The 26,686-nt window shown below is 44.8% G+C and overlaps 1 protein-coding gene across 1 annotated transcript in view; it reads left to right on the top strand.

The window, feature by feature from the left end:
* The window catches only part of CCT7 (chaperonin containing TCP1 subunit 7), a 1,331,840-nt gene that overhangs the window by 640,025 nt on the left and 665,129 nt on the right, over nucleotides 1-26,686 (top strand). The window contains exon 5 of the mRNA XM_044064044.1: nucleotides 16,257-16,309. Within this exon, the coding sequence (XP_043919979.1) occupies nucleotides 16,257-16,309 (53 nt within the window). The remainder of the gene's footprint in view (nucleotides 1-16,256; nucleotides 16,310-26,686) is intronic.

Consider the following 26,686-nt stretch of genomic DNA (forward strand, 5'->3'; position numbering starts at 1 on the left):
CGTCTGGGGCAAGAAAAACTGAAGAAAATGGCGTCTGCTGCATCTTATATACCCTTGGCGCACTGACGTCAGGGAAGAGGCGACAGCAAACGACTCCAGACCAGGACTTTGGATTTCAGGCCGACTGCGGGTAGCCTGTCAGCAGGATAACCCCAAGTGTAATGACTGCAACAGTGAATACACTCAAACATCTACATTTATGGTAGGTACACAACTGTACTTTGTTGCTAGCGTTCCTTCCAGACCACTGTTTTGTGGTTATTCTAGATCTCAAGAACACTTGTAATATTCCTGTTACACCCAATTTCAAGAAATGTTTGAGATTTGCTGTGTCTGGTTTTCATTGTCAGTTTTTTGTGTTACCCTTTAGGCTGTATACTGCACCTTGAGTATTTCCAGTGTCTAGCCCCAATGGTGCCTATTGCAGAACTAAGCATCCACATTTTTCCTTTAGATTTGTGCAGATTATGTATCCTGGTGCTTGGAGTCATTAGGCAAGGTTGCATGGATTCTTTACCACTTGGGCTTCAAAGGTCCTTCCTCTCAGCCTCTCAAAATTGTTTTCCTGGGGTGTTGGATACACCCAAGAAAAAGTATGGCCTTCCTGCTAGAAGACTGTTTTGACTTGTCAGGGTATTTTCTTGGATTTCTCTCTTCTAGATGTAAAATTTTAGGCCTTATGGCATCAGTGGTCCTCATATCACTAACCAGACTACACATGAGAAAAATTCAGTGGTACTTGAATTGTTGGACCCAGCACCTTCATTCCTTGGATTTTCAGATACCGATATTGGGATTTGTGAAACAGGAGCTACAGTGGTGGAGGGATCAACTATCTCTGAATCCAAGACTCCCTTTCTCTATTCAGGTCCCAGTTCATGCTGTCCAGACAGACTCTCCAGATTTTGCTGGGGGAACAATGTGCATTGGAGTTCAAGGCAAGGGTTGTGGGTTCCTTGGAAGATGCCAAAGTACATCAGTGTAAAAAAGATGTCTGCAATGATTCATGTCTTAAAAGTTCTTCACTACTGAAGGACTCTGGATGTTCATCGTGTTTCACTGTTGCAGTCATTACAATTGGGTTATCCTGCTGGCTGGCTGCCCGCAGTCAGCCCGAGTTCCAAAGTCCAGGTCCGGCGTCGGTTGCTGTCGCCTCCTCCCTGACGTCAGTGCTCCAGGGATATAAAAGATGCAGCCAACGCCATTTTCTTGAGTCTTTCTTGCCACGCGGTGCCCGAAGCAAAAGCAGTTCGCAAGTGCTGGTCGGCCGTCTCCTGAGATTTTCAAATTCGAATTTCAGATCCGAAGTCTACATTAAAGTTAAGTACCCCGTTGGGGAAACTTTTTTTATAGGGTTCATAGTACTAACCTATGAACTAACCTATGAACCTATTAAAGTTAAGTACCCCGTTGGGGAAACTTTTTTTATCTTGCTCCAGACCGATGTCAGAAAAAGTTAATTGTATTTCTTGTGGGAAGCAAATACCTCATAAGGATTTTCATTCTTACTGTATTCCTTGCCTAGGCCCTGACCACAACGTTGCTAGTTATCGGTTTTGTGCTAGATTTAACCAACGCACTATTAAGCATCTGTACGATTTTGCATTTCATTACTTTGGCAGAAGATTTAATTATGTAATGCCGTTGGAAGAGCCGACTACCTGAGTTTATAAAAAGCGCAAAGAAAAAGAGACAGGGATCCGAGGTCCAAAACCAACGACGAGGCTTCCGCTAGGCCTTTTGCCAGTTCTCAGTGAGGCGCTTTCGCAGCCCCTGATGCCCGCTACTTCAGAGCCACAGGCCTCTTCCAACTCCCACGTGAAGCCGACTAGGTCTCTGGAAACTCAAGGTATTGGACACTCGGAAACTATTCCCTCAGATGGGTCCGGAGCCGCTGAGCAGGCATCGGCTTCTGAGGGTGTTTTCAGGCCTGCACAGTTATGTGAAACCAACTTCAGCTTCAAAGGCAAAGACTAAAGCAGCTCTAAAGACTAAGAAACAAGTACAGCATTCTTCTGGACAGGCCTCCATGCCTAAAAAACAGATGCTTGAAATGGCTGAAGACCTAATTACTTTGATCAGGGGTTCCCATCCCCCTCCTGGTAAGAGGCCTAGGCAAGAGATAGAATATGAATCTTCAGATCAGGTTTCCATTTCCTCTGATTCTTCTTCTGAACAGGAATATTCTCTTCCTCCCTATGAGGATTCTGATGCTGAAGAATCTATCCCTTCAGCCTCTCCTCCTGAGGATTATTCTTTTGGTGAGACCCTGCATACTATGAGGGAGCATTTCCACTGGGAGAGCCAAGATTACTCAGAATCCAAGAAAAGGCTCAGAGACTTCCTTTTACTACCTCAGCACAGGCCCCTTGCTATTTCTCCTGTTTTAGACATTGTAGATGTATTTTCATAGTCCGGTCTGTCTCCTGACTCTTTTCCGCCAGCTCCTGTTAAGCCAGACAGATACTACAGGGGTCCTGATTCACATAAATTTCTTTATAAAAACCCTGCTGCTGACCCAGAAACTATATCTCAGGGTCCCAAAGGGGTCAAGGCTTCCACTGCAAAAAACCCTATCCCCTCTGATAGGGATTCAAGGGCCCTGGACAGATGGGGGAAAAAGATTTATACTTCTGCTACCTTGACTGCAAGAGCTTTTAAATTGTCAGTTTCATATGCTTAAATATCGGCAATATCTTATGTCACTGCTTAAACAGAAAATGTTGACAAATTCAGAATGTGCAGAAAACAAAGAAATGCCGGATTTATTGCATGCAGCTGAACAAGTGGAACAGCATACTTTGCAATGTGGTTTTGATTCTCTAGAGGCCTCCTGCAGGGCCGCTGTTCGGGTTCTGTCATTAGGAGGCATGCTTGGTTAAAAGAACAGAATCTGCCCGATCATGTTAGAGCAAAACTATTAGATGCTCCATTACAGCATGATACCTTGTTTGATGTTAAAGCAGAAGAGGTGTTGAAGAAAATGGAGGACAAAGCTAAATCTATGCAAACAGTCAAGGATTTCTTACATGTACAGCCTCCCAGATTTAGCAGGAACTGGCCGAGAAAGAATTGGTCTTTTCCAGTGTCAGACAGGCCACAAAGAGGCAGATAGACGCCCCAGAGGCAGATCACAGCACCAAGGCTCATACAGGCCTAAACAATGAGGTGCTTCTACCTCCAAAAGCAGAGAGGAAAAATCCCAGCCATACAGGAAACTGTCTCAATGACTTTCCCCTGCCAGCACCAAGCACTTATCTTCTGGCAGCTCCTTTGGGGGGAAAACTTGCGCTTTTCTCACAAAATTGGCACATAATCACCCAGGACAAATGGGTCTTAAATATTGTATCACAAGGCTACAGGTTCCACGTTCACACCCTGCCAAGGCCAAACGGTATGCCAGACCTGCCACACAATCAATGGGCAGAGGCACAAAAACAAGTTTCATCCCTCATGGACATGAGGGCCATTGAGCAAGTACCACAGCAAGAGCAGGGACTAGGATTTTACTCAAAGCTATTCTTGGTGCCCAGAAAGGACAAAGCCTGGAGACCAGTACTGCACCTGTCTATCCTAAACACATTTCTGGATATTCCAAAATTCAAAATGTTAACTCTGCAGCAGCTTCTGCCCGTGCTGGGCAAGAAGGCTTGGCTTGTGACTTTAGCTCTAAAAGAGGCATACTCCATGACCTAATCAGACAGTCATGCAGAAGATACCTCAGATTTATAGCTGGCTCAATGCACTACCAATTCTCTGCACTGCTCTTTGGCTTATCTGCTGCGCCCAGGGTCTTCACAAAATGCCTGTCACCAGTAATTGCATTTTGCAGACAAAGAGGAATACAAATATATCCTTACTTGGACGACTGCCTTATTCAAGCAGAGAACAAGGACATTCTACTACAGCATCTGGTGTTTGTAAAAAGTTTACTAACAGGTCTAGGATACACAGTAAACTAAAAGAAATCAAAACTCGTACCCTCTCGAGATAATATTCCTGGGTGCAAGCTTAAATACAACTGCCTAGATGGCTTATCTCACGCCAGACAAAGACAACTGACTACTTATTTCAAAATGTTGGCAACAAAGACCTAGTTATCTGCAAGAAAAATTCTGCAGGCTTTGGGCTTCATGGCATCCTGCATTCTGCTAATTCCATATGCAAGACTGCATATGAGGAAACTTCAATGGTATCTAAAAAGTGTTTGGACTCAACATTGCCACAGCCTGGAAAAAATAATTACCCTCATTCCCTGCCTGCAACAGGAGTTTCGATGGTGGGCAAAGGCCTGTCACCACAACACGGGACAGCCATTCATCTTACCCACAGCCAGGCAGACATTAACAACAGATGCATCAGATAATGCTTGGGGGGACCATATAGCCGGAAGATGCATTCAGGGCACATGGGCCTCAAACCAAATGCATCTACATACCAATCAGAGATGCTAGGTGTTCAAAATGCCCTGACAGCCTTCAAGGACCTTCTTCATCCAGGACAACTACTGATAAAGACAGACAACACCACAGTCATGTGGTATATAAACAAGCAGGGGGGCACACATTCTTACCCCCTTTGCAGACTAGCCATGACTTTGTGGGACATGGCATTGATTTACCAAGTACATCTGCAGGCACAATTCCTGCCAGGAAAGAAAAACACACTGGCAGACTAAGCAGAAACCTCATGGATCCCCATGAGTGGCAGCTGAATCCACAAGTCTTCAGCATGATAACAAGGAAATGGGGATGCCCAGACATAGATCTATTTGCCTCCCCTCACATCTATCAACTAAAAAGATTCTGCACAAGGATTTATCACAGACAAGCATGGAAAGTGGATGCCCTATCTTTCAGCTGGAAAAATCTGTCAGTATATGCCTTTCCCCCACTGCCTCTCCTACCCAAAGTACTCCTAAAGGTCAGACAGGAGAAGCCAAAGATGATGATAATTGCCCCAGGCTGGCCTCGCTGGTACTGGTATCCAATCCTAAGGACCTTGTCTCAATGCACAGCTTGGACCTTACCTTGAATACCTCCTCTACTGTCCCAGCAAAACAGTCAGATCCTGCACAGCCAACTCGGGACTTTAAACCTGGCAGCATGGCGGATAATGTAGTCATACAAAACACCCCTCTCAGTAAAGCTGTGATGGATGTCATTTTGGAAACCAGAAGGCCTAGTACTAGAAAATCTTACACTGGAAAATGGAAGAGATTCTGTGCTTGGAACCAGGCACAAGGGACCCGATACAGTTGTGCCATATATTTTTCAGATTTTGCAATACTTAACTGAGATGCTGGGCAAAGGCCTATCTTTTTCATCTATTAAAATTCATGCCTCTGCCTTTTTGTCTCATTACAATACAGAGCCACCAATTTTTTTCTCATCCCTTATTAAAGAAGTACCTTAGAGGAGAACAAAAATTTAAGACCTCCAAGGAGATCACCAATGCCTGCATGGGACCTCCAACTATGTCTTGGAAAAAACTCACCCTGCCTCCTTTTGAGCCAGCTGCTACTGCTGATATAAAGTTTTTATCTTGGAAAGTAACTCTGCTCCTAGCAATAACTTCTGCAAGATGAGTTTCAGAGCTACAGGCTCTCATGGCTGTGGAACCTTTTATTATTTTTTATCCAGTCCGGATCTCTGAGGACAAACCCAACATTTATGCCTAAGGTGGTGTCCAGTGTGGCTCTTAACCAAGCCATTCATCTGCCAACTTTTTATCCAAACCCACAGAACAAGGGGGAGAGAATTCTGCATTCTTTGGACGTACACGGACAGATTAGATTCTACCTGGACAGAACCAATGTTTTCAGAAAGACGGAGCAATTACTAGTGGCATATGCTGCAGGATCACAAGGAAAGGCTATCTCAAAGCAGACTGTTTCAAAGTGGATAGGCCACTGCATTCGTTTCTGCTACTTACACCATGGCAAGCCAGTGCCCAAGGGCATTAGGCCGCATTCAACCAGAGCTGCAGCCACTTCAGCAGCCTTTCTCAGGGGAGTACCAACCAAGGACATTTTAGAGGCTGCTACTTGGAGTTCAGTGCACACCTTTACCAAGCACCATCATCTACCACTCTACTCTAAATCCAGGGCAGGCTTTGCCACTGCAGGTTTGCAGGGCCTCATAGCCGCTCCTAACGCTATTTAGCTCCAGCCTCCCATCCATAGCTTTGGGTCTCTACCCAAATGTAATGACTGCAACACTGAAACAAGAAGAACATAGTACAGTTGTGTACACTTACCATAAATGTAGATGTTCGAGTGTATTCACTGTTGCAGTCCAGGTTACCCACCCACCCACCATCCCCCTTTTTCTTCTGATGGAACCTATCTTTACTTCTCTGATTTATACAACCTATGTGGTGTATTTGCTTGTAGATGAAGGTATATATGTTGGCTACCCTTGGGCACCTGACATCTGGGGCAAGAAAAACTAAAGAAAATGGCGTTGGCCGCTTCTTTTATACCCCTGACGACCTAATGTCAGGGAAGGGGCGACAGCAGCCGACGCAGGACCCAGGACTTTGGAATTCAGCCCGACTGAGGGCAACCTGCCAGCAGGATTACCCAAATGTAATGACTGCAACAGTGAATACACTCGAACATCTACATTTATGGCAAGTGTACACAACTGTAATATCTGTGCACTTTATCAACTGCAGTAAATGTTAGATGTATTAGTTGATTAGTTACTATGACAACAATAACTAATTGATTGTATAATTGCATGTATAAATTAGGAGCGATTTTAAATGGTTTTTAGTGTGTGATGAAGCATGGTGTTTCCATGCGAAAGCACTTACTGTTTTATACAGAAATAAATATATTTTTCATGTTTGACTGGCTGCTGTGTTTGTTGCCACCACGTTTTACTTTTGAATTTTTAGCTTTTTGGAAAGTGTGGCGACTTCATTCTCAGCAGTACAAGTTTTATTGTTCTGCATGTTTTCTTCAGGCCAACAGACATTTCTGGGTAGAGTTTTAGACACTGGCATGCAGAGTATTTCATTAACATCTTGATTCTAAGGAGTTTTCAGAACTCTCATCTTGGTTCCAGAATGTTCCTTTTAAGACTTCATTGCATCAGAGCCCATTCTGCTTGTACTCAGTATAAGACTGCAGATGAGATAGATGCAGTGACACTGCAGCTGCTTTTTGAATTGGCTGATTACTTTTGTGCCTTCCAGAACCCACACCATTAAAGATTGCAGAGCAGGTGGTCCAGAAAAATTTAAAAACAGGCATATAAATATGAAAGAGGTGATTGCAGTTTATACCATTTGGGCCTTCAGATGAGTACTGAGATAGAAATGGAATGCAGTAGGTGAGTATTTATGTAGTACATTTTCTAAGCAGGGTCATCCAGTGCTAGTGCTTTACAGGTTAGCCATGAAGATTTGGAACTTGGCCGTCAACTTAAGCATGCTTTTGCAGGCTGTCTGCATACCAGACACTCTGATCTCAGTAGTACACCACCAGACAGGGACTTGAAAACTCTGTGTGAATGTTTATTAGGATGGGTGTGGGTGCATTCATAGGTTGGTACTAGGCTATTTGGCCCTAGCCATAACAATTCGCTGGCTATTTCTTCCCACACTATTTACTTCCCAGGACCCTGTGTGGTATAGCTTCCTTGGGATCATATTTGATCATCTTGTTTGCCAAGTCCATGACTAATATGGACTTGTTTGCAGCTTAAGACCCACCATTTCAAACTGTTATGCTCCCAGGACTGTAATCCACCAGCCTGAATAATCAGCGCATTTTTAGTTTAGTGGCATCAGGGACTTCTGTACACATTCCTCCAGTTCCACTCATTTTAAAGTTTAGGTAAAACAACTAAGGAGAGGCAAGATTAGTCTTCGTAGCTCCAAACTGATCAAGACTAGTAAGATTTTCCAAACTGTTTCAGATATCCAGGGGATGACCTGCTTATTCTTCCAGTCCACTGCATAGTGTTAACCAAGCAGGAAGGGGAGCATTGTACATCCCAGCATCCTGAGGCTCAAGCTGAAGGCCTCAAAGTTTTCAGGTTAATACCACTTCATGGCTTGTTTGCAGCAGTTTACATACTGCAGGAGGCTAGAAGGTCCAACACCAATAAACCACATATAGCCAAATGGAAACTACTTTCATCAGGACCTAACAGCCTTCTATTAGAGAAGGCTACTATTCTTAAAGAAATGCAGCATCTCTCTGAAATGCTTGAGTTAGGACATTTCTTACTCCTGTATTGTCATCTTGTCTGCCTTTGGGAATCACCAGTTTCCTCTATCTGTGCTGTTACTCCTGAAAGGTATTTACATCTGAGATTCCCAAGGACATCTAGTGTATTCCCTGGGTTTTGAACATTAAGAGGCGTTCTCTTCCCTTCTTTACAATTGCCATTTCTTCTGCTTTCAATTTTTTGTCTGCAAATACTGTTTTCTTTTTGTAGTAGCCAGTATTTCTGCCAGAAGAATGTTGGAACTGCAAGGCTTTATTTTTATGGAGACTGCACAGTCTTCCACAAGGACCAGGGTGGCTTTCAGAACTAAACCCTCTTTCTTGCCTGAGGCTGTCTCTGAGCTCCTAAAAATCAGTCTGTTCAGTCCTTTGTCACCCCAGGTTTGAGAACAAAAAGGAGAGAGGGTTCTTCCGCATAACTGAAGATGACTTTGATTTCATGCTAATAGATCTGAAGTAGTTATTTCATTTGCTCTGCAACCTGTGGGTATCGGATCCGACTTCGGATCCGAGCTGGCAGCTTTCCAAGCTACAAGATCCTAGCTCCTCCCCTACCCATAATCCCCTGCTACCTGCTGTATTACCTCAGATCGTTTTTTGCCGCGGCTGAAGTAGCTATCTTTTGAAGAGCTCCTGGCTTTGGTGAGATCGTTTACTTGTTAAAGTCCTTTTTTTCTCTAGCGTTTTTGTGAAGTTGTAGGTAGTGTACGTGTGTGTAGTGCCCCTGGGTTTATTTTTGGTGGTTTAGTTAGTTTTTCTCGTAGTTAGTTGTTCCTCTGTGTGACACCCCTCCCCCCTTAGTGTTTGGGTGTGAGTGTGTGTGAGTTAAAATGGCTGAAGGGCCCAAAGCCATTTTTTCGAAGTGTACCGAGTGTGGCCATAAGCTTTCACCGGCTGATGGCCACACTCGGTGCGTTTTATTTCTGGGGGTGGCCCATTTATCTATGGCCTGCCAAATTTGTGCGGCCTTTAACCCCCGGGCGCTTAGGGATAGGAAGAATAAGCTGATCCTGGCGGGAAAGCTGCCCCAGGAATTGGCTTCTTCTTCCTCTCCCGCTCAGGCTGCTTCGGCAGTCCCGGTGCCTTCTGCGCCCCTTGCTCAGCCCGGGACTCAACCTCCCTCTTTGGGTTCGAGCATGGGTGACGCTGGTGCCTCTTCCTCCAGAGAGAAGAGGCACAAGGATAAGGAAGGGCACAAATCCCATAAAAGGCGGGCTGAGACTCGACCCTCAGCCCCGCCATCTAAACTGACTAAGTCTCCTTCGAGGGTCTCCGGATCCTCCCCCTCTCGGCTCCATTCGCCCAGCTTTTCGCCGGAGGAGGAGGACCGGTCTCCCTCGAGGTTGTCAAGGCGGCCCTCCTGGCCCGCCTCTGATTTCTAGATCGACCAGAAGCCTCACCGAAGCGGACATGGATCGGATGATGCGTCAATTCATACAGACCCAAATGCAGATGCGGGTGCTCTTGCCCCCCCCCCCCCCCGAGAGGGATTGCGGCCCCCATTTTTGCTCCGATCACTCCTTCTCTGACTCGTTTTTGGGTCTCTGAGTTGTCGGATCCGGGCCTTTTCGGAGCCGGGGATTTGTTGGCGCCGACGGCGCTGGTCTCCGATGCCAACTATACTCTCGAGCGTGTCGGATCCGAGTTCTCGGGGCCGAGGGCTGAGCGTTGGATCCGGGGGAGTTGGTGTGTCTTCGGCGCCGCTGGGTTCGGAGCGCACCTCTCCCTCGGCGCCGACTGCATCGGCGCCGACTCCAATCCCTACCTCGGAGCCGAGGAGGATGCTTTCGGAGCCTGGCGAGAGTAGTTCTCCTTCGGCTTTTGAGGTAGTGGAGAGGGTACTGTCGAGGTCCCCGGTCCGGGCTTCGGATCCTCCCGTACCCCCCCACCCTGCATGTGGGTCTATCCTCCGTCATCCGACCATCGGGACAGCCTGCTCAAGCCGTCCAGCTAGTTCCCTTGGAGGAACAAGAACCCGTGGACGAGCCCCCTTCGGATAGCCCCACCGAGGAGGTCTTTCGTAAACGTAGGTGTAAAAGGAGGCACCTGGACTCCCCTGAGTCCGTTACCGCCGACACGGATTTAGAAGAAGGGGAAGGTTCCCCAAGGTCACCCCCCGAGGATGTCTCCTTCGGAGACATCATGGAAATGTTGCGTATTAGAGGGGGGTGGTCTGCCCAAAAACCTTCCGTGGATGAATCCGTGTTCCTGAAGGCGTTTGAGGCAGGCCCATCTACCTCCTGGGTGTCCCCTCCGGCTGACCCCCTGGTAGACTTAATTACTACCAGGGTGTGGAAGGAGCCCGACACCGTGGAGCCAATTCCTAGGCGTCCTGATAAAGTCCTTAGCCGCCCTACAGATAGGCGGTCTTGGGCCAAGGGATCTCCCGTTGATGCCATGTTGGTAGCGGTTGCCACCAAGAAAGAACTCGCACAGGAGAGTTCTTCGGTCCACCCGCGAGATAAGGAATCTCGAGCACTGGACCGCATTGGGAAGTGGATGTTTGCTTCAGCGACCTTCTCGATAAGGGCGCTGAACTATATGGCACATACCATCAGGCTACAGCGAGACTTGATTAAGGAATATGCTGCAGCCCACCCACCACCCCCCACCCCCGAGTCCATGTCGGTCGGAGACTATGTTTTTTCGACTCGGATGGCCACTCTAAAATCCATTTCTAACACGTCCATGTGGCTTCTCTCCCATGCAACGGAGAGAGCCGCTAGCGCCAGCGGGGCCGGGGTTGTCTTGCGACGTCATGCCTGGCTCCGTCTTTGCGACTTCGCGGATCCCTTCAAGGCGTCCTTCGCGAACGTGCCCTTTGACGGATCTTTGCTTTTCGGCAAGACCGTTCGCGATACGCTGGTCCAAAGCGGAAAGGACGGGAAGACGCTGTCTGCCATTGGAGTCCGCTTCTCTAATCCCCAACGATCCTTTTCTAGGAATCAGAGGGGACAAAAGAAGCTGTGGTTCCGCAAGTCTCAGCAATCCCATCCAGCTTCGGACCCCTCGTCCTCTAGAGGCAGAGGAGAACAAGGTGGACGCTGGCCCAGAGGCAGAGGGGGACTGCGTAACTTCGGGTCTAGAGAACCTTTCTCTGACAGACCCACGCAGCAGCCCTGAGGGCTTGCCCGACTGCCCTTCTCTGGAGGCAGTCGAGGGGGCATTTGACAGAGCACCTGTCAAATTGGGAGTCCCTTACGACAGATCGATGGGTGCTCCGTATCATATCCAGAGGTTATTCCATCCCCTTCATAAACCTTCCCCCCAAGACCAGACACCTCCCCGATGTACAAACCCGATCATAGGGAGGCAGTGGCTTCAGAAGTATCGAAGTTGCTAGAAAAAAGAGCCATCCAGCCCGTCCCCCCAGATCAGTCCGGATTGGGTTATTACTCCAGGTTCTTTTTGGTGCCAAAGAAAACAGAGGACCTAAGACCCATCTTAGACCTTTCCGCCCTGAACCTATTCATTCCCAAGGAAAAATTCCGGATGGTCACCCTCCAATCAATTCTCCCCCTTCTGCGGGAGAAGGACTGGATGTGCTCTATAGACCACAAGGATGCGTACTACCACATTTTGATGGACAGACTATCCAGAAGGTTTCTCCGCTTCCGGCTGGGGGCCAGTCATTATCAGTTCAGGGTTCTTCCGTTCGGCCTCACCTCGGCCCCCAGGGTGTTCACCAAAGTCAAGGCAGTGGTTGCAGCCCACCTGAGACTTCAGGGCATTCAGGTCTTCCCGTACCTAGACGACTGGCTCCTTACCGCCGCCAACAGGCATCAACTCTGCGTGTCAAGAGATTACGCTCTGACTCTTGCCCACAACTTAAGCATCTCAGTAAATCTGCAGAAATCCTCTGTGCCCTGTTCAGGTCCTGGAATTCATAGGGTCAGGTTGGATACCCGTATCTCTCGAGCTACCCTAACTTCAGACAGGCTGAGCAGCTTGTCATATCAAGTATTAGCCCTTCTTCAGAGTCCTGCCCACCGGTGGAGTTAGTCCTGAGGGCACTAGGGTCTATGGCGGCAGCGATTGGTCTCTCCCTTCACGCATGCCTGCGAATGAGGATATTGCAGTGGACCCTGCAAGTTCAGTGGTCCCTATCACTCCACCCGTTGAACACGCCGATACCACTGAGCAGAGTTTGCAAGGACTCCCTTCTTTGGTGGCTCCACGTGCGGGAACTCAGAGAAGGGAGGCCCTTTGTGATCCCCCCGCCCCAAGCCACGTTGACCATGGACGCTTCTCGCCTCGGGTGGGGGGGCATTGTTCAGGCAGATCTGTCCAAGGCATGTGGACGTCCCTAGAGACCGCTTTGCATATCAATGTCCTAGAGATGAGGGCGGTGCTTTTGGTGTTGCAAGCTCTCCACGACCTTCTCCCTCTGGGGACTATTGCAGTCCAGACGGACAATATGTCAGTAATCTGGTACATAAATAGGTAGGAACCATGTCTCTTATCCCCTTTGTCGAGAGGCTATGAGAGTTTGGGAATGGTCGATATCCACCAACCGGTTTCTGGTAGCAATGCACATTCCGGGTCGGTCCAACATATTAGCGGACAAACTGAGTCGAGTACTTCTCACTCTGTACGAGTGTCTCTCAATCCATCTGTTGCGAAGCAGATCTTCCACAAATGGGGTTGGCCTCGCTGCGATCTTTTTGCTTCTCCATTAAACACAAAATGCAGCGAGTTCTTCGCAATACTTCCCCCCCCCCCCAAAGGGGAGAATCCCAGAGACGCTCTGGTTCATGCTTGGCCTCCCGGTCTCCTTTATGCTTATCCCCCCCCTCCCGCTTATAAGTTCATACAGAAAGCCTGTCGGTTGGGGAGCAGAGTTATCCTCATAGCCCCATTCTGGCCTCGACAGATCTGGTTCCCTTATCTGCGGTCTCGCAGTGTGGCTCCTCCATGGATTCTGGATCCCATTCCAGACCTGATCTTGCATCCTGCGGGTTGCCAAGCCCCCGAACCTGGTGAACCTCAAGCTTACGGCTTGGTTGATCCAGTTCCAATGATGGCTAGGACTCCCGGTATCTCTTCTCCTGTTAAGGCCATACTGGTCGCGGCTCATAAGCCGTCTGCCAGAAAACTTTACAATAGTAAATGGAAACGTTTCTCCATCTGGGCTAAAGACAAGGGCCTGGACCCATTTACAGTTCCTATTCCGACTATTCTGGACTTCCTGTCGCTGATTTTTCGGCAGGGAGCAAGTGCTTCTACGGTTAAGGTGCAGTTGGCAGCCATCTCCCATTTTCATGTAGGTGATGGCTTAGGGTCCTTGGCATCTACAAAATTATGCAAAACTTTCTTGCGGGGCATCTTTCTTTTGAAGCCGCCTGTGAAAACTGTGGTGCCCTCATGGGATTTGACCTTAGTCTTACAAGCCCTGACAAGTCCACCCTTTGAGCCTGTGGCCTCAATTCCGTTAAAGTTCTTGTCATGGAAAATGGCCTTCTTAGTGGCTATTACTTCGGCCAAGAGGGTTTCAGAACTTCAAGCTCTGTGTATGAAACCCCCTTACCTTATTTTTCACAAGGAATAGTGTCCCTCAGGACTAACCCGTCTTTCTTACCTAAGGTGGCTTCAGAGTCAAATATTAATCAATCAATAAATTTACCAGTGTTCTTCCCAAATTTTCAGAACAAAGGGGAATATAAGTTGTACATACTGGATGTACACAGACAACTACGTTTCTACTTGCACAGAACTAAAGATTTTCGCAAGTCGGACCAGTTTTGTATCCTTTGCAAAATCAGCTATGGGTAAAGCCATTTCCAAAGTGACCGTAGCAAATTGGATCCGTCAGTGCATAATTCACGGGTACATATTGTCAGGCAAACCAGCCCCTATTGGAATTCACGCTCATTCTACAAGGTCTGTGGCCACCTCAGCAGCCTTTTGGTCCAGGGTTCCCTTGGACGACATATGTTCAGCAGCTACTTGGTCCTCTTCTCATACGTTCATTTCTCATTGCAAACTAGATATGATTTCGAGAGGTAGGGCTTCTTTTGGCTCCGCGGTGCTTCGGAATATCCTTCCGTAAAGGCCACCCAGGTTTTTCTTGAGTAGCTGGGGACTTTGTCCCACAGGTTGCAGAGCAAATGTAACTACTTCAGATAAAGAAGTTATGTACTCACCATAACGTTCCATCTGAGTAGGTACTTCATTTGTCTGCAACCGACCCCCCCCTGCCATCCCCCGAACCTTTTCGGGATTTTCTGGTCACCTGTAAGTTTCTTGTCAGGAGATTAGATATGGTGTATTCCTCTCTCGAGGTTATTAGTTGGATGATAAGGCAAAAAAGTCGATCTGATGTAATACAGCAGGTAGCAGGGGATTATGGGTAGGGGAGGAGCTAGGAGCTCTGATCTTGTAGCTTGGAAAGCTGCCGGCTCGGATCCGAAGTCGGATCCGATACCCACAGGTTGCAGACAAATGAAGTACCTACTCAGATGGCACATTATGGTGAGTACATAACATCTTTTTTAAAACCTTTAGTTCTCGCTTATCTTTTGTCCCATTTATGGTAAGGAATCAGAGTACCCTGGTATCCAACTAGACTCTCTTGAAATGGTTAGCCGGTTGCATCTCTGTGTGTTATGATTACCATGAGAATACTCTTGTTGGCCAAGTTAGGGCACACACCACAAAGTCAGCTACCACCACTGCAGCCTTTGCAAGAGTTTTCGGCCCAAAACATCTGTGAGATTATAATGCCTGAGGTGCGAAGTAAAAATGGCAAAGTGGACATTAAGTGGAGAAATAGGAATTTTTTTTTTTTGCCTCTGCCACATAGGTTTGGGGTCTTCTGTCTTCATCAGTGCTTGTAAATTTCCTTTTCATTCATAATTGAATTGCAGGAGATGGTCTTTAGTGAAGAACCTTGTACAGCTGTACAAGTATGCTCACTATAGCCATAAATGTTCAGGTAATATGGTTATGTTGAGTATCTGTGCAGAACTGTACCTCTTCCTTCCTTCCTGTGTAGTCCTTTGAATGGATTATTTAGTGTTTCCTTCTACCTTTCTAAGGACGGGCAGTTAGTATTTTTTCCCCCTTTATCTTCACTGCTTGGTGACCCTGTTTGTTGTCCCATGATCATTTGGGCCTTTCGTACCCCCAAAGGATGGGAGACCATCATTCAGGTTGCCCTGAAGGTTTTAACAGCAATGGCCTAAGCTCCACCACCAGGTTGCTGACTTTCTTTCATCTCCATGGTGTGCACCATGTCTTCCTTTCCCCTGAAAAGCTACTGCATGTTTCTGTTTTTTCAGAGCCAACCATGTCCTTAAGTGATATGCTGCATGTTAGCTTCTCACTTCACAGTAGAAGTCTGTCATAGCCCCTTCCCCCATGAGGGGGAAGCTGGTATTGGCCACTAATTCTCCTTACTCAAGTTTGCTTTTCCAGGACCCAAGATGTTAGTTAACTGTACCAGAGTTGTCTGGATCGTAGTCATGTCTTCATTCATGTGTACCATAAAACTGACTTACAGATATGGTATTGGTATAGTGGAGGTTTCACCTCTATGGAAGGGTTACATTTGTATGCTGGTTTTGTACCTTTGAGGTTAGCTTAGGTGGGGAGATGCTGCTTGACCATTTGTTTGTCTCAGGATTTGTGGTGATTCTCTGTGGTAGGCAGGGCTAGGAATTTTAGGTACACTTGTTGACTCCCTGCCTTAAAAAATAACTGAAGGTAAAATGGATTACTGTTAGTGTAATTTCTGGCTGTTCACATAAGAGGTAGCATCATACATAATTGGGGGCTGCCGACCTCAACTATTTGTAGTTGTTCAGATATCTATGACTGTGGTAATGAACCTCAATCAGCTGTGCTAACTGATTAGAAGCTTGCATTTTCTTCACTTAATTTGGCATGGTGAAAAATATTGTCTTTATTTGGTTGTTGTGATGCTGCTTGATAGTTGTATTATCAGTAATGTTACAGTTTTGGGTTTCTTAAGTGTAGTATTTGTAAACTAACACTGTGTTTTTCCCTCCTGTAGGCAGTGAACAAAATTAGACAAATTGCTGTGTCAGTGAAAAAAGAAGACAAAAAGTATGTATGGCATTTGTCCATCAAGAATCAAAATAATTTAATACCCTTCTAATTGTATTTATGCCTTGGCTTGCACTTCAGAGATATTTTATGCTATGTATACTTTTGCTTTGCATATAGGGATGATTCAGATTACTTGGAATGTCCCTTCTTGTATATCTTGTGTTTTATGTCTGGCACTTCTAAGGGAGACCTACCAGTTTTTGTACCTCTTTTTTTTTTCCCTTTCATTTTATGTAGGTGGCTTTCAGTGGCACAGGGCAAAGGCCATGTCCAGTAGCACAGGAAAGTGAGGTCATAAATCACCTAACTAATGTTATTCATGTATATGTGTTGTGTGTAGACTGCTCATACATATATAATTGTGCTGCTACTGGTGGATAGAATCACATTAGAGACCCAGGACAGAGTGCTGCTCGCTATGTTTTTATCTGTGACTGCATATCTGTCAGCTGAGGTCCCTTCTCATTGATGTTTTTCCGATTGGCTCAGTATCTGTATATACTAGTAGTTGATTCAAGACATATAACTACTGTACTGTAGCTAAAGTGCATGGACTCTTAAATTTGTGTCTCTGACCCTAATTTCTACATGTATAATGTATACCTTTCTGGCTTTCTAACACTCAAGACATAGATTCCTGTTGAAAGTTTTACTTACTTGTCTGACATTTTAACAAGTAACCCTTGTAATAATCCTCAAAATTCTATACTGTTGGTCTGTCTTTCCTGCTAAACATAAGTAAAATTAAAGTGCTGAGTGCAAGTAACATTACAGTGCTGAGTGCAGATTTTAGGCCCTTACATTCAACTTACCTCGGGTGTGGTGTCAGTCAATCAAGGTATTCCTCTAACCACTCCTACTGCCTTCTGTTTTCCCCCACCCCCCTTTCCTCATACAGGTTAAACTGCTACAACTTAGTACAGGCATCATTTTCAAATCTAGGTGCTTAGGATTTCCCTCTTTCTCCCCTTGGCTGACCTGGTGTGACTCAGTGTAAGTTTCTTCATAGTATGGAGTTTTACTGTTTTTGTGTGTAACTGAATGACCTGATGCTAAATTCTGATTCTGCACAGACTGTCTTTTTTTGTTTCAGAAGCTCTAAGTAGCTAGTGACTCTACTGAATTTCTGTGGTAATATTTGTGTTTAATTTGTGCCCTCAATTCCCACCCGCCCCCAGTGCTCCTACATTTATTTCTCTGTAGCCACACCCCATCACATTCTGCTCCAATCTAACACTCCAACTTATTAACACTCCCACCCTTCCTTGTCTCAACACCTCACCTGTTATTACCTGACTTCCCACCCCACCTTGTTACAACACCACACCTTTTCTGTTATCTCCTTACCTGTTCTTACATACTTACCTCAAGTTTTCACCCTAAAAACTAATATAATGGCTAAATTACCCATCCCATACCTAATAAAACTATCACTCTTGTTCTCACTCTTTCCTACTCTAACTGTTGCGTATCTGCTAACCTCCTATAAACAGCCATTATACCCCTCCCTTCTCTTTTCCACCAAATACACCTACACCAATACTAGCCATCTCTCAAAACTACATACACATAAAAGCCAAACCCTGCTACCTACAAGCTAAATATCATAGACTATCTTACATTAAATATATCAAGCTAAATATTAAAAAATCACTTAACTATTATTGCAGCTTTCATTACCCTATAAATAGAATACACCTCCACTCCTTATTAGAAGGGGACGTTCATCCTAACCCAGGCCCAAACAATATCCTTGACACTAAAGAGTCCAACCCTAATAACTCCAGTACCCAAGCCCCTACTAAGCCCTCCAACTCACTCTATATAGTACATCTCAACATACATAGCATTAACAGTAAAATTGCCCACCTCCATGCCCTCCTACATGTTCACCTATTTGACATACTATGTTCGAAACATGGCTAAAATCCACAATTAAAGACAATGAAGTCTCCCCACCTGGTTATAATATACTTAGACTAGACCGGACAACCAAGAAAGGAGGCGGGGTAGCAATCCTTTATAAATCAGACCTACAAGTTACCACTGTAAACCTTAGACCACCTTCTGACAATAATGCTGAAATCCTCATTTCTAAATTTCAGATAAACTTATGTAAATCTATATATATCATTTGCATCTACCTTCCCCCAGGAAATAAAATTTCAGTCCTTGAAAATATCCTTAACTGGCTTTCTATTAATCTTCCACAAGAAACCATAGTCCTAGGAGACTTTAACATCGACTGGAAGTCCTGCAGTATGGCACACCCAACCACCCATATTAACCTATATGGCTTCTCGCAAACTATTAACTCCCCAACTAGAATTAATAAACCCAATAACAAGGAAAGTATCTTAGATTGGATTCTTCCTAATACTCCTCACCAAACATACCAAGTGGGAACCCCTCCCAGATCTAAGTGACCATTCACTAACTTTTATCAGACACAAAACCAACCTAATTTACCCAAACAATTTCAGGATAATACGCACCAAAAAGCATTTTAACCCAGAACTCTTCCAAGCTGAACTCAAGCAATGTAACTGGTCACCTCTAAAATCTCTCCCAGTAAATGAATCAGTGGAATACTTTAATTCCACTTTCTTAACCATCCTGAACCATCACGCCCCAACTCACTCTGTTAGAAATAAAGCTAAACCTGCCCCTTGGCTCTCAAATACTACTAGACAAAAAATCCTTCTTAGAAACAAATCCTGGGCAAAATGGCATACTACTAAAAATCCCACTGACCACCAAACCTTTAGACAACTTAGAAATAGCACTAAAACAGCCATCCTCTTAGACAAAAAGAATTTCTATTTTCAACTACAACAAACATACCATAAGAAGCCACAAAAGTTCTGGACTAGCATTAACAAACTACTATACCCAGGTCAATCTATCACACCTAACCCACAAAGCTCTAACCCTGATAATCCCACACAAACAGCTAATGCCTTCTATTCTTTCTTCACAGACGCCATCCAAACTCTTGCTAGTCAACTATCTCCAGATACCTCAAATCTGCCTACATCTATTACAAGCCCACCTCCATCATTTCAGTTAAAACCAATTCCAACTTCCTTTATTTGCTCCCTTCTCCAGAAACTAAAACCTACTACTCCCTCAGCTGACAAACTTCCTGCAGAATATCTGCTGAAAGGAGCTAAAACCATAGCCTATCCCATTTCCATTCTGGTTAACAGAACTGTAAGTGAAGAACTATCCCATCTATCTGGAAAATTTCTCACATCATCCCTCTACATAAAGGTGGGAATTCTACTGACTTTTCTATCGTCCTATTTCTCTTCTATCTCCCCTAGCAAAAATTATGGAGAAATGCATCCATAAGCAACTACTTAACCACCTACTCCAAAACAACTTACTAGCCAATTGTCAACACGGATTTAGACCTTTCCACAGTACTACCACTGCCCTACTAACCTTCACAGACTTCAACAAAAACTGTAACAGCAAAATTCTCTCCTCTGCAGTCTTTATTCATTTATCTAAAGCTTTCGACATGGTTAATCACCAGCTCCTTTTAAATATACTGAAATCCCTCTCACTTGAACCACTAACCATGTTGTTGTCTCTTTCGGCTTTTCCTGGTTAGGGGTCGCCACAGCGGAACTCCAGTCTGCTAATTGGTAGTTGATTTTTACGTGCCGAGTTACCAGCTCTGACGCACAACCTCTAACCATAAATTGGTTTAAATCTTGCTTGGACAATAGACAACAGGCTGTGCTATGGGAAAACAACCTATTTACTCACCTCCCTATTTCCCTAGGTGTTCCACAGGGCTCTATATTAGGCCCACTCCTATTCTCCATTTTTATTAATGACCTTCACTCAGCAATTCCTGAACCCACCTGTATTCAATATGCAGACAACTCCACAATAATTTGTTCAGCCACGTCTCCAACTGAACTACAGTCCCTTACCCAAAAAGCATTTAATACAGTAGAACAATGTTTTTTATACCGCTGCCTCCTCCTAAATCCTAAAATAACTAAACTTTTACTTTTCACACCAACCCAAAAATCCATACCAATAAATTTCACACTAGTATCTAATAATGGCACTATCATATATCCTGACTCAACCACTAAACTTGTAGGAATAACAATAGATAACCTTAGCTTTGATACGCATATAAGCAGTACTATCAATACAGTCAACAAGAAATTGGGGTCCCTCTATAGAATCAAACCCTTTCTTACACCAGTAGCCAGGACTCACCTAATCTCCACTCTGTGCTTCATCTATATTCACTAATCTTTCTAAAAACAACCTCAACAAACTGACCATCTCCTATAATAATATTGCTAGATTTGCCACCGGCTCTCCTTTTAGAACTCATCACTATCTTAATCTTAAGCAACTAGGATGGCTAGTTTCAAAACCAGCTGCAATTTCACCAGCTTGTCATAGCCGATAGGACCCTGTATCAACCCACCAACACTCAAATACTCTGTTGCCTCATTACCCCATATAACAATCTTAAACACTTGCGCTCCTCAAACAAACTCCTTATCAACACCAGCAGATCTAACAATTTGGCAGGAGACACTCTGTTCTCTAATAATGTTGGTAAGCACTGGAATCTTCCCACTGAACTCGTATTTCAGTCTTCATTGACACTTTTTAAACAGAATCTGAGACTATTTCTCAGTACTCATTGGTTATGCCCCTGTACTAACCCTGACTAACTTTCTCTCCATACACTAGTTTTATTACTCTTTATCTTTATTGACCTAGTTTTAATCAACCAAAGACCATGTTATTGCAATTTAAAATATGTATATATGTATATAGTAACATCTCTTGCACATTAACTTGTACTGTCTTGTGTTACGCTCACTATGAGTATTGTATTTTACTAACAATAGCTGTTGTATATGACTATTGTAACTTACTATATTGTCTTTATGTAAGTGTCTTGGAGCTTTTCTCCCCGGGATTCTACTGAAAATTGACATGTATCCAGGTAGACTAGCCCGGTCAAAAAATGTAAAATAAATAAACTGAACCTGTACCTAGAGAAAGTGTATAATGAGAGCTACTACTTGCTGCATATGTTTTTAATGTTTAAATTGCACACACACATTGAAGAAGTGCTTTTATGACCTGAATAACTTGTGCTGGCTTTACCTGAATTGCTTTTACTAACAGTTGTCCAGTTGTACAGTTGTGAACAATTTATTTAGTTTTACTGGTATATCTTTAAAATCTGACAAGTGTTTGTTTATTGCATTCCTCTCTTGCTAAGGTTTCTTAGCTATCGATCTTAATCCATTTTGAAGTGTGCTACTGTACCCCCCCCAAAAAATACTTTCTGAATGTTTTGTTATAAAATAACTGCCTGTTGCTGTCTTAATGCTTACCCTAGAATCTCTGCTTTTCTCTTTTCTTAGTTGAACTTCACATTTACCTACACTAACAAACTGCAGCTCCTGAATAACTGTGTCTACAGGATTGCATTTGGAAAACAAACAAATATTGTTTCTCCCAGCAATTAATCAGAGTAGGTTACACACACACAAAGCATTTGTTAAGCATTCTCTTACAGTGCTGTGTAATTACGTCACCATTTTGGTCAGCCATAGGGCTCTTTTCTACTTTAGTTACAGGGGAAAGAGGCAAACACTCAAGTACACTGACTCTTACATTTGTGTCTCTGACCCTAATTTTTACAGGTATAATTTATACCTTTCTGGCTTTCTAACACTCAGACATAGATTCCTGTTGAAAGTTTTACTTGTCTGACATTTGAACAAGTAACCCTTGTAATAATCCTCAAAATTGTATACTGTTGGTCAGTCTTTCCTGCTAAACATAAGTAAAATTAAATTGCTGAGTGCAAGCAACATTGCAGTGCTGAGTGCAGATTTTAGGCCCTTACATTCAACTTACCTCTGGTGTGGTGTCAGTCAATCAAGATATTCCTCTAACCACTCCTACTGCCTTCTCTTTTCCCCCACCTCCCTCTTTCCTCATACAGGTTAAACTGCTTAGTACAGGCATTTGTTTATCCTTGCTCCGCTTGCCTTCGGTTTGCTCGGGCTTGCTTCACACACCACCCTGCCCCTAAATTCCTCCTGCCCCTGATGCGCCTACATTTATTTGTACTAGATCACACCCCACTTTTTTTTAAACCAATCAGTAACAACTTGTCACTCAACAGCACCACTCTCAACCTGATACCACCAGTTCTCCAACTGTACTATTCCTTTTGCCAAAATTTCAAGTACCATTCAGTTAGGTATGTTATCACCCAAAATAGTCTTATTAACTCTACTTCTACCCCTTTTACTCATCCCATGTCTCCTAACCACCTACGAATATCAGGATCACCCAGGATGTTCATTGTGCATACAGCTGCAGTCATTACAGATGGGTTATCCTGCCGTCAGGCGGGTCCTCGGTCGGCCGAATTCCAAAGTCTAGGTCCAGTGTCGGTTGTCGTCGCTTCTTCCCTGACGTCAGTGCGGCAGGGGTATAAAAGAGGCAGCCAACGCCATTTTCTTGAGTCATTCTTGCCGCTCGGTGCCCGAAGCAGAAGCAGTTCGCAAGTGCCGGTCGGCCAGCTCCTGAGATTTACGAAAGTATTTCAGCCGAAGTCTTCTTGAAAGCTAAGTACCCCGTTGGGGAAACTTTTCTTGCCTCAGACCGATGTCAGACAAAGTTAATAATTGCATTTCATGTGGGAAGCAAATACCGCATAAGGATTTCCACTCTTTCTGTATACCTTGCTTAGGCCCAGACCACGTCGTCTCGGCCTGCCGTTTTTGTGCTAGATTCAACAAGCGCACTATTAAGCATCGGGCGGAGTTCGCCCTTCACTATTTTGGCAAAACATTTAATTATATTATGTCGTCTGATACTCCGACTCCAGTTTTGAGCAAAAAGGACCGACATACGAGGTCCGCACCGACTACTGAGACCACGCTAAGGCAGACTACCGGTTCTTCTCTGTCCCCATTCCTACTGCAGATACCGATGCCACTCTTGGCGGGGAAACTCAGAGTTTAGACAGGCCTGCCATTTCTCAAGGTGTCTTCCGGCCTTCCTCCTTCTCTATTAAAGCTTTCACTAAATCTAAAGTAGCCATGAAAACCAAAAAACAGGGTCCTCAGACCCCCTCTCAAGGCCCCATGCCTAAAAAGCAGATGCTTAAAATGGCTGAGGATTTGATTACACTTATCAGGGGGTTCTCAACCCCCCTCTGACAAAAGGCCCAGATTAGAGGAAGACTCCCCTTCCTCAGATCAAGCTTCTGTTACCTCAGAACATTCTGAGGACCAGGATTATGCCTATTCTCCTTTCGAAGACTCTGATGCAGAGGAGTCTATTCCCTCAGTCTCCCCCCCCCTGAGGACTACTCTTTTGGGGAAACCCTGCATACATTAAGGGAACACTTTCACTGGGAAGGCCGAGATTACTCAGATTCCAAGAAAAGGCTCAGGGAATTTCTTCTGCTCCCCCAGCATAGGCCCCCGGCTATCCTTCCTGTTTTAGATATATTGGATGATGTGTACACAGAAGCCAGCCTTAATCCAGATTCTTTGCCTACAGCTCCTGTTAAACCAGACAGGTATTACCGGGTTCCTGATTCTCACCAGTTCCTATATAAAAGCCATACTGCTGACCCAGAAACTATTTCACAGGGTCCCAAGGGAATTAAGGCCTCTACTGCTAAAAAAAACATTACCTTCAGAGAGAGATTCCAGAGCTTTAGAAAGGTGGGGGAAAAAAGTTTACACCTCGGCCACTTTAACCATGAGGGCATTAAACTGTCATTTCCATATGTTAAAGTATCAACAGTTTTTGTGATCTCAGTTGAAAAGCAAAATGGCACAACCAGAACAACCAGATTTAAAAGAGTTGCAGGATTTGTTGCATGGTGCAGAGCAAGTGGGTAAACATACCTTGCAGTGTGGTTTTGATGCTTTAGAGGCCTCATGTAGAGCTGCTGTTACGGGGTCTGTTATATGTAGGCATGCTTGGCTCAAAGAGCAAACCTTACCAGATCATGTCAAAGCTAAATTATTAGATGCACCTCTTCAAAAAGATGTATTGTTTGGTGTTAAAGCTGAGGAGGTACTAAAGAAAATGGAGGAAAAAGCGAAATCAATGCAAACAGTGAAAGATTTCCTGCAGGTACAACCTCCACGTTTCAGCAGAAACTGGCCTTCAAAAAATTGGTCCTTTCCAGCCACGGACAGACCTCAAAGGGGCAGATACAGATGCCAAAGGGGTAGAGGGCAACCTCAAGGATCTTTCAGAGCCAGACAGTGGCAAGCACCAACCCCAAGAGGTGGAGAAGATAGACCACAGTCATTTAGAAAACAGACACAATGACATCCCCCTACACCTGCCAAGCAAAGCTTTAATGGCAGCACCTTTGGACGGAAAACTGGCATTATTCTCAAAAAATTGGCATATTGTTACAAAAGACAAATGGATTCTGGACATTATAGACAGAGGCTACAGGTTCCACTTTCACACCCTTCCAAAAATGAGAGGCATGCCAAACCTGCCACAAAATCAAAGGGCAGAGGCACAAAAACAAATTTCAGCTCTCATGGACATGAAAGCGATTCAAGAAGTACCTGCAAAAGAACAAGGTCAAGGGTTTTATTCCAGACTATTCCTGGTACCAAGGAAAGACAAATATTGGAGACCTATCTTAGACCTATCCATCCTAAACACATATCTACAGGTGCCAAAATTCAAGATGCTCACATTACAGCAGCTTCTTCCCATGCTGGGCAAGGAGTCTTGACTGGTAACATTGGACCTCAAGGAGGCATACCTGCATGTCCCTATCAGACAAGATTGCAGAAGATACCTCAGATTTCTTGCAAGGTTCAACCCATTACCAATTCTCTGCATTGCCCTTTGGCTTATCTACTGCGCCCAGAGTGTTTACGAAATGCCTGGCATCAGTAATCGCCTTCTGCAGACTACAAGGAATACAAATCTACCCATATCTGGACGACTGCCTGATCCAAGCGGACAGCAAGGACATACTACTGCAGCACTTGGCGTTTGTAATAAAACTGAACTTCCTGGGATACACAGTCAACAAAAAGAAATCAAAACTAATACCCTCTCAACAAATAATTTTCCTGGGTGCCAGCTTGAATACAACCACCCGGATGGCCTACCTCACGCCAGACAAACAAGGGCAACTGTCTCAATACTTCAGCAAAATGGCAACTTTCACCAGGCTAACTGCAAGGAAAGTCCTGCAGGCTCTGGGATTCATGGCATCTTGCATCCTACTAATCCCATGTGCAAAGCTGCATATGAGGAAACTTCAATGGTACCTAAAAAACTTATGGTCTCAACACAGCCACAGCTTGGAAACAATTATACCACTCATTCCATGCCTTCAAAAGGAATTTTTGTGGTGGGCTCAAGCTTGCCAAAGAAACACAGGTCTCCCTTTCTGTGTACCTCAAGCAACTCAAATCATCACAACAGACGCCTCAGACTACGCCTGGGGAGCACACATGACAGATCAGTGCATTCAAGGAAAATGGTCCCAAAAAGAGAAGCACCTACACATCAACCAAAAGGAAATGCTAGCCGTGCAAAATGCTATTATAACCTTCAAAGACCTACTGCATCCAGGCCAGCTATTGATAAGGACAGACACCACAGTGATGTGGTACATAAACAAACAGGGGGGAACTCATTCATACCCCCTGTGCAGGCAAGCCATGACCCTATGGAACACAGCACTGGAATTGCAAATTCAACTACAGGCACAATTCCTGCCAGGGAAGGAAAACACTCTGGCAGACAACCTAAGCAGAATTATGACCGATCCACACGAATGGAAGTTGCATTCTCAAGTTTTCACAAAGATAACTCGGGCATGGGGACAGCCAGACATAGATCTCTTTGCTACCCACAGAAATTACCAGTTGAAAAAATTTTGTTCAAGGACCTATCATCCACAGGCCTGGAAAGTGGACGCACTTTCTTGCAATTGGACAACATTGACGGTCTATGCCTTCCCGCCTCTGCCTCTGCTGCCCAAAGTTCTATTAAAAGCCAGAGCAGAGAGGCCGAAAATGAGTCTCATTGCTCCGGACTGGTCAAGACAACACTGGTATCCGCTCCTGAAGAGCCTGACACATTCCCCACCATGGATCCTACCTCTAGTCCCTCTTCTGTTGTCCCAGCACAACTACAAAACCCTTCACAGCCAGCTCAAAACCCTAAATGTAGCTGCATGGAGAATTCCTTGATTTCCCAACAGACTCTCCTCCAAGGAGGTGCAGGATGTCATCTTGGAGGCCAGAAGACCTTCTACTAGAAAAGCCTACTCCGCCAAATGGAAACTATTTTGTGCCT

The sequence above is a fragment of the Protopterus annectens genome, chromosome 2.part2 (assembly GCF_019279795.1).
Source record: "Protopterus annectens isolate FY-2018-M chromosome 2.part2, PAN1.0, whole genome shotgun sequence".
NCBI classification, from domain to species: domain Eukaryota; kingdom Metazoa; phylum Chordata; order Ceratodontiformes; family Protopteridae; genus Protopterus; species Protopterus annectens.